At 39.5% G+C, this 8,792-nt stretch overlaps 1 protein-coding gene across 1 annotated transcript in view; it reads left to right on the top strand.

Annotated features, from left to right (window-relative positions):
- The first annotated feature begins 1,723 nt into the window (after window positions 1-1,723).
- lsg1 (large 60S subunit nuclear export GTPase 1) overlaps window positions 1,724-8,792 on the top strand; it is a 28,618-nt gene continuing 21,549 nt past the window's right edge. The window contains exons 1-3 of the mRNA XM_060941761.1: window positions 1,724-1,899; window positions 7,101-7,227; window positions 7,305-7,425. Coding sequence (XP_060797744.1) covers window positions 1,798-1,899; window positions 7,101-7,227; window positions 7,305-7,425 — 350 coding nt within the window. The 5' untranslated portion in view covers window positions 1,724-1,797. The remainder of the gene's footprint in view (window positions 1,900-7,100; window positions 7,228-7,304; window positions 7,426-8,792) is intronic.

The raw sequence follows: 8,792 nt of genomic DNA, 5'->3' as shown, positions 1-8,792 counted from the left end.
GTACCGAACGGTGCTTGGGCCCTAATAATCCTTCGAAAAACAATAGGGTCTTCGCACCGAATGGTACTCGGGCCCTAATAATCCTTCGAAAAACAATAGGGTCTTCGTACCAAACGGTGCTTGGGCCCTAATAATCCTTCGAAAAACAATAGGGTCTTCGTACCGAACGGTGCTTGGGCCATAATAATCCTTCGAAAAACAATAGGGTCTTCGCACCGAACGGTGCTCGGGCCCTAATAATCCTTCGAAAAACAATAGGGTCTTCGCACCGAACGGTGCTCGGGCCCTAATAATCCTTTGAAAAACAATAGGGTCTTCACACCGAATGATGCTCGGGCCCTAATAATCCTTTGAAAAACAATAGGGTCTTCGTACCGAACGGTGCTCGGGCCCTAATAATCCTTTGAAAAACAATAGGGTCTTCGTACCGAACGCTGCTCGGGCCCTAATAATCCTTTGAAAAACAATAGGGTCTTCGTACCGAACGGTGCTCGGGCCCTAATAATCCTTTGAAAAACAATAGGGTCTTCGTACCGAACGGTGCTCGGGCCCTAATAATCCTTCGAAAAACAATAGGGTCTTCGTACCGAACGGTGCTTGGGCCCTAATAATCCTTCGAAAAACAATAGGGTCTTCGCACCGAATGGTACTCGGGCCCTAATAATCCTTCGAAAAACAATAGGGTCTTCGTACCAAACGGTGCTTGGGCCCTAATAATCCTTCAAAAAACAATAGGGTCTTCGCACCGAACGGTGCTCGGGCCCTAATAATCCTTCGAAAAACAATAGGGACTTCGCATCGAACAGTGCTCAGGCCCTAAAAAAAAAAACAACTCGGGACAAACGTGTTTTTTTTTTAAATAGCTATGCTGTTTTCTAGGGTGGATACATTTTTAAATAATATTTTATATATTTATTTGTGGGGCGGCACGGTGGTGTAGTGGTTAGTGCTGTCGCCTCACAGCAAGAAGGTCCTGGGTTCGGGCCCCGGGGCCGGCGAGGGCCTTTCTGTGTGGAGTTTGCATGTTCTCCCTGTGTCCGCGTGGGTTTCCTCCGGGTGCTCCGGTTTCCCCCACAGTCCAAAGACATGCAGGGTAGGTTAACTGGTGACTCTAAATTGACCGTAGGTGTGAATGTGAGTGTGAATGGTTGTCTGTGTCTATGTGTCAGCCCTGTGATGACCTGGCGACTTGTCCAGGGTGTACCCCGCCTTTCGCCCGTAGTCAGCTGGGATAGGCTCCAGCTTGTCTGCGACCCTGTAGAAGGATAAAGCGGCTAGAGATAATGAGATGAGATGAGATATTTATTTGTCTGGGCCTCAGTCTTAACACTGTGAAACCGGAACCATTTTACTGGAGTAAGATTTTAGACGACACTTTTAACACTGGGACTTTAGACGCAACCAAAAGGGTGTTTGTATTTGTTTTCTCCATTTCAAGGGTTATCGCCCGATTTAATTCTTCTCACGTGAACAAACACTATTTTAAAGAAGCACTAGCCCTCGTCGCAGAAAATTAACCTCAGTTCAAGTTTTCTTTATTCGGTCTTTTTCGTAATCATCCGACCCTCTGCATATCAACATGGAACATTCCAGATCACTTCCTTTTGGCTCCTAAACTACTTATTATTGCCTATATAGGCGCACTACACTGAGTCGGAAATAACAGCTTATGCACCCTATGAAGTGCACTCTATTTACAATAAGGAAGCATTTGGGACTTTGTCTCTCACACACACACTTGAGGCGCTTTGTGTCGTCTGTTGAGAACGTGTGATAGGGGTTTACACACGCGTCAGTATGGGGAAGAAGAAGAGTCGTGGAGACGGGACAGGTTTAGGAAGAGCTTTAATGAAGGAGAGACTGAATGCAGCTCGAGGCCACAGAAGAAACGACACGTGGGTATGAAGCTAACCTGATAGCAACAGAGCTTACTTTATTAATAATAATAATAATCTCTTCTTCCGTTGCTAACGAGTGAGCTACAGGAGTTAGCCAGTCCCTCAGAAGTGTGATAGTGTGTTTAATAGTTAAGGTGATGGAAGAAACAACACACGACGGGACATGCAGTTATGGGAAAATAATCTACGACGGGTAATGTGAATTTGATGTCAGCAACACATTTCAAAAAAGTTGGGACGGGCATGTTTACCACTGTGTTGCATCACCTCTACTTTTAACAACACTCTGTAAATGTTTGGGAACTGAGGAGACCAATTGCTGTAATTTTGAAAGAAAAATCTTGTCTCATTCTTGCCTGATATACAATTTCAGTTACTCAACAGTTCGGGGCCTCCTTTGTCGTATTTTACACTTCATAAAGTGCCAAATGTTTTAAGTAGGAGACAGGTCTGGACTGCAGCAGGCCAGTTTAGCACCCGGACTCTTTTACTACAGAGCCATGCAGTTTTAATCTGTGCAGAAAGCGGTTTGGCGGTGTCTTGCTGAAAGAAGGAAGGCCTTCCCTGAAAAAGTTTTAATCTGGATGGCAGCATATTGCTCTGAAATGTGTGTATATATCATTCAGCATTAATGATGCCTTCCCAGATGTACAAGCTACCCATGTTATGTGCATCACAGATGGTGGCTTTTGAACTGTGCACTGATAACAAGCCGGATGGTCCCTCTCGTCTTTAGCCTCGAGGACGTCGTGTCCATAATTTCTAAAAAGAATTTCTACTTTTGATTCGTCAGACCTCGGGACAATTTTCCACTTCGCCTCAGTCCATCGTAAACGAGCTCGGGCCCAAAGAAGGTGGCGGTGTTTCTGGATATTGTTTATATCCGGTTTTAACTTGCATTTGTGGATGCAGTAATGAACTGTTTTCACAGACGATGGTTTTCTGAAGTGTTCCTGAGTCCATATGATGATTTCCACTACAGACATGTGTCTGCTTTTAATGCAGTGTTACCTGAGGGCCTGAAGATCACAGGCATCCAGTGTCAGTTTTCAGCCTTGCATACAGAGATTTCTCCAGATTATCTGAATCTTTTCATGATATGTACCATCGATGACGTGATCCACAAATTCTCTGCAGTTTTACATTGAGGAACGTTATTCTTAAGTTGTTGCACTGTTTGCCCATGCAGTCTTTCACAGAGCAGTGAACCCCTCCCCATCTTTACTTCTGAAAGACTCCGTCTCTCTGGGATGCTCTTTTTATACCCAGTCATGTTACTGACTTGTTGACAATTTATCTACTTGTTGATAAAAACAACAAGTTTTTATCTTGTTGTTTTCCATTATGAGCATGGTATTAGTAGTAAACTTATTTGTAGACATATGGATATACAGATACTGTATAATTATGATATAGTCATAGAGAATTGATATACAGCGTGTGTAATATACAGCATATATATATATATATATATATATATATATATATAAAATATATTAGTACTGTCAAGCGATTAAAATATTTAATCGCGATTAATGTCGCGACTGTCATAGTTAACTCGCGATTAATCGCACATTTTTGTCACATGAAAAACCATTGTAATTCTCTTATCAGCATAAAAAAGTGAATGGGCTTGCTTTGTACCAATGTTTTTGTTTTTTTTTATTGCAGAGCATAACACGTCTTGTCACAGCCACTGACATCCATAACTTCCATATTAGATGAGAAAACCAAGGGATGAAAAATAAAGTGCATATCACTGTGAAAATTAAAAAATGTTTTATTTTACTCTTCATTAGTTTCTTTTGAAGAGAAGTATTTGCCATAAAAGAAGAAAAAAACAGATAACAAAAATAAAAACATTCATCATACGTTCAAAAACATTTATCATAGTGTGGCACTGTATTATCTAATTCTCACTGCTTATAACTCTACACCTACCCGGTGGAGATGAGCTGGGAAACTGAAGACTGAAGGAACAGTATTGAAGAGTATTTTTCCAGTCTCACCTGTGAAAGGTAATCCCGTGTGATCTCGTTTGGACGGTAAACCTGTTGGTACAGTTAAACGCAGCACATGAATGAGGCATCTTTATTCTCGGCTACTGTCTAGACGCTATACCAGAGACGGTTGAAGAATCTCCACTTTGCCCCATCCAATATGGCGGCGAGGATGTTTATATGTCTATGCCTTTCTCCATCACTCACACGTACTCTTATTGAAGCAGCGCGTGACAAGCCTCAACAGGAACTACGGGTGACTCGCAGGGCCAAATTAGAATTTGCTTTAACGGCACTATTTTTTAAAATTGCGTTAAATTGAGATCGCGTTAACGCGTTATTATCACGTTAACTTTGACAGCACTAAAATATATATAAGTGCTGTCAAAAATGTCACGTTATTAACGCGTTAACTTGACTCAGTTTTAACGGTGATAATTTATTTATCGCGAGATTAACGCTCTGTGACATGATGTAGGTTTTTCATAAGCTTTTGAAACTGCCAGGAACTTGGAACAGAGACTTTGCTTAGAAAACCGATAGCAGCTAGCCACGCCCCGCACAGCCAGAGTCCTCGGCCCTCCTCCCTCAAAGAACCAGCGCGGGCAGGGTGCGCTAGTAGAGATGGGATTTATGGCTCTTTGATGGGATCCGCATCTTTGTGATCCGTTCTTTGAAAAGAGCCGTTCAAAAGACTGGCTCATTTGGCTTTTTAAATATTTATTCAGTTTTAAGAAGACAGCATCTAAAGAAGCCAGATCCCTCTGAACTGTAAACTCAATGCTATCCCAGAAATCCTTCCTGTAATATGCAAATTTGGCCGCCTCTGATTGGACAGTGCGACGCATCAACAGGCAGAAAGTGTAAAAGTACAAAATGTGTTAAGTGAGCTGAAACAGTAAAGATCAGATTCAATGCAATATTTATCAACGAACAACTTAAAGTTAATATAATAGTGTACTTTATATTATAATCAAGCATGTCAAGCCTACCGTCACTGTGTAACCTGTCTCTCTGATAGACTAACTCAAGCAGTAGATTACTTAACTCATGGTTCTCTTGTTAGTCTCGGGACGAAGAGCCACGGTGCTCAGCTTAGGTTTCAGTTTGCAGTGGCTGTGTCAAGACGTGTTATGCTTTGCAATAAGAAAAACATTGGTACAAAACAAGCCCATTCACTTTTTTATGCTGGTAAGAGAATTACAATGGTTTTTCGTGTGACAAAAATGTGCGATTAAATTGCGATTAATCGCGAGTTAACTATGACAGTCGCGACATTAATCGCGATTAAATATTTTAATCGCTTGACAGCACTTATTTTTATATACCGTATTTTTCGGACTATAAGTCGCACTTTTTTTCATGGTTCGGCTGGCCATGCGACTTATACTCCGGTGCAACGTATATATGTTTTGGGTTTTTTTTTTCACCGCGGAATAACTGGAGCTGATGCTGAGTCTGACGACAGCCACGCAGAAGAAGAGGAAACGGCGCTTCATCTGCCGCTGGAGTTGGCAGAGTTGTTCAGAAGCGACACCGAGGATGAGGAATTCAATGGATTTGCTGATTTGGAGTGAAATCATCAGCTTGATAAACTTGATTGACCTGTGTTTTATTATTAATGATAGGCCTATAGTTATTTAAATAAGTTATGTAGTGATTTTAGGCAGTGCTTAATTTGTGAAGTGGGAGGTCCCAGAACGCAGGAGGTGGGTGGGTCCGGCGACTCAAAAAAAAAAAAAAAAGGCGGGGGATGGTTTACTATAACTTTATGCACATGCGCTTATTGTGTGTGTAAAATAATAATAATAATATCAGACATTATGATCTTAGAAAACGCTTTAGTGACAAACAGTTACAGACAGTAATATGTCGTGATATATTATAAAATATTAATTTTTATTAGTCTATATATTAAATTATATATTACATTTATCTTCTAAAATAATAGACTGTACTCATCACAACCGGTTTATTTCACCATTGGAGATCAGATCACACAAGACATGAGTTAAATGACTCATTTTAAGGATTTAAGTAGGGGATTTAAAAGCGGTTGTTGTTTTTTTTTTCACTAGACGGTTGTTTTTACTACCGTACCTGTCTTTGGAGATGATATACCTATAGCCTACTTGACCTCTGATTTGATGAAATAAAATTCGACAAAAATGAAGAATGACACTCCTCGATGATGACTACAGCTTTAATAACACAGATGAAAGCGCCATGGGGCGATAATAAGCACTACCGGTAAAAATATTTTAAAAGCAAACTGATTAATGCATCAGTAATAGGCTACTAATATTAGTTATAATAATAATATAGGCTATTAGTAATAACGATAGTGATAGTATTAAAGATAGTAGTAGATATTTAAAATAATCAGACTAGGCTACTTACAGGGCAAAGGGCGCATTATCACTGCTCAGCTGTTCGTTTATTAAATAAACAAACAATGCAGTCGCGCAGTAACCACGTGCCGCTTATCAGATAGAATTACAGATTCTATGGATAGAATAACCCTTCAAAAAAGTGCGACTTATAGTCCGGTGCGACGTATATATGTTTTTTTCGTCTTCATAATGCATTTTTTGGCTGATGCGACTTAAACTCCGGAGCGACGTATAGTCCGGAAAATACGGTGTGTGTATATATATATATATATATATATATATATATATATATATATATATATATATATATATATAATATAGCGTGTGTGTAATATACAGCATATATACTGTATCGTGTGTGTAATATATTGCATATAATCAATTTATATTGACTAAAGAAGAGGGGTGGGATTAAATAAGTTTTTACTTCAGCCCACTCCTTTTTGGACATGTAAACTCAAAATTGCTTAGTGCATCCTTGTTTGTATTTTTTGTTTTCTTTTGTTTTGATTTTTTATTATTATTACCTATATTATTTATGGTTTTATTTTCTAATTTAGTGGCTTTTTACGTGTTCTTGTTGCAAATGCTGTTTTGCTTTTCTTGTTTTCTGATTATTTATTCATTGTTAGTTTATTTCGAACATGTAAACAATCATCATCAAATTCTTTTTATGACCTACACTCAAAAAATCTAAAAGGCATGATAGCTTTAATTGTTATATAAACTGAATTTGTTCTACTCATGCTATAGATTATAATATACATGTAACTAATAACTGGTATAATGTTGGGTTTTTTCCCCACCAGCTTCACACCAGTGAACTGAATGACGGATATGATTGGGGTCGCCTGAATTTGCAGTCTGTAACAGAGCAGAGCTCTTTGGATGACTTTCTGGCCACAGCTGAACTCGCAGGAACAGAATTTACTGCAGGTAGCTGCTTTTGCACTTTTTATCCAGTCGTCTTGGTAAAGTACAGTGTCTCATTCGCATGAGCAATAATGTTTCAGAGAAACTGAACATCAGATTGGTGCCAGCTGAAGCCAGGAGTGGCCTACTGACAGCTGAGGAAACCAAGAGGTTGAAGAAACTCCATGAAGACAACCAACAGTTCCTCCGCATCCCACGAAGGTCTGTAAGCTCTGTAGATTGACGTTTCACCATGTAGAGTGAAACTGAAAACAAACGTTCATTGGATTAAATCGAGTTATTGTGCAGTCAGCAACAGGACTGCAGTATATTCTGGTTAAAGGAATCTTGTCCAACACTTCTGATATTCCATTTCCTTTCCTGCAAAAACTCATCAATAAATGTTAAAATACACAACATGACAGTTTCAAAACTATAACCTTGATACTCTAACAGTAAAGATCTTTGGATGAGGCTGACATTCATGAAGGTTTTAAGAAAGCTGGACAACCAACACCAAAACAGCTTTCAAACACCATCAATACAGGAGTAAAAGGAATTCCCCAAAGCATTTGTGGTAGCGCTTGGATCTGTGCTATTCCGGTATGAAATGTAAGACCGGAATGATTTTATGGCTTTGCCACTGAGTTAGGGAGGCATTATATTTTCAGGTTGTCCGTGCGTCCGTCCGTGAGTCTCGTTAGCGCGATATCCCGAGAGACTGGCTGAATGTTTGTAGGATTTATACAAATAAACCGATTACCTTTTTGAATTGAGATTAAAAGGGTAAAAGTAACAGCAAGATCAATCGTGTTTTTATCCCCCGCTGGCCAAAAGGCCCAAAGGGGAATTATGTTGTGGCGACGTCCGTCCGTCCCAGGAAGGGTCCTCACCTTCTGAAAACAACTCGTCTCACAATTTTTGGAGGAATCTCACCAAACTTGGCAGGATTCTTTGTTATATGTCGGTAATACACAGACTGTAATTTTCGTTAAATTTGGTCACATTTTCCCAGTTACAGCCCTTGATTAACAAAATTATACTTTGACAATTTCATGAAAGTGTATTTGCCTTCTGAAATCAACTCCTCTCACAATTTTTGGATGAATTTCTCAAAGCTTGGTAAAAAGCCTTGTTATATGACGGTAATACGCATATTGCAATTTAATTGCGTTTGTGAAAATTTCCCCAGAGTTTTGACCCTTGATTAAATAACTTGTACTTTGACAATTTCATGAGGGTGTACGTTCTTCTGAAATCAACTCCTCTCACAATTTGTGGAGGAATTTCACCAAACTTTGGAAAAGGCTTTGTTATGATAGACGCATATTGAAATTTCATTTAATTTGGGCATATTTTCCCAGAGTTATGCCCTTGATTATTAACAAACTTGTACTTTGGCAATTTCATCAAGGTGTGCTTGCTTTCTGAAATCAACTTCCCTCACAATTTTTGGAGGAATTTCACAAAACTTGACAGGATTCTTTGTTATATGTCGGTAATACGCATATTGCAATTTTGTTCAATTAGTCGCATTTTACCAGAGTTATGGCCGAGTTGCCAGCAGGGGATATTGTGCTGTCAGAGCA

The sequence above is a fragment of the Neoarius graeffei genome, chromosome 15, assembly GCF_027579695.1.
Source record: "Neoarius graeffei isolate fNeoGra1 chromosome 15, fNeoGra1.pri, whole genome shotgun sequence".
In the NCBI taxonomy this organism is placed as follows: domain Eukaryota; kingdom Metazoa; phylum Chordata; class Actinopteri; order Siluriformes; family Ariidae; genus Neoarius; species Neoarius graeffei.
Note: the sequence above shows the minus strand (reverse complement) of the source record. Positions and strands in the feature narration are given on the sequence as shown.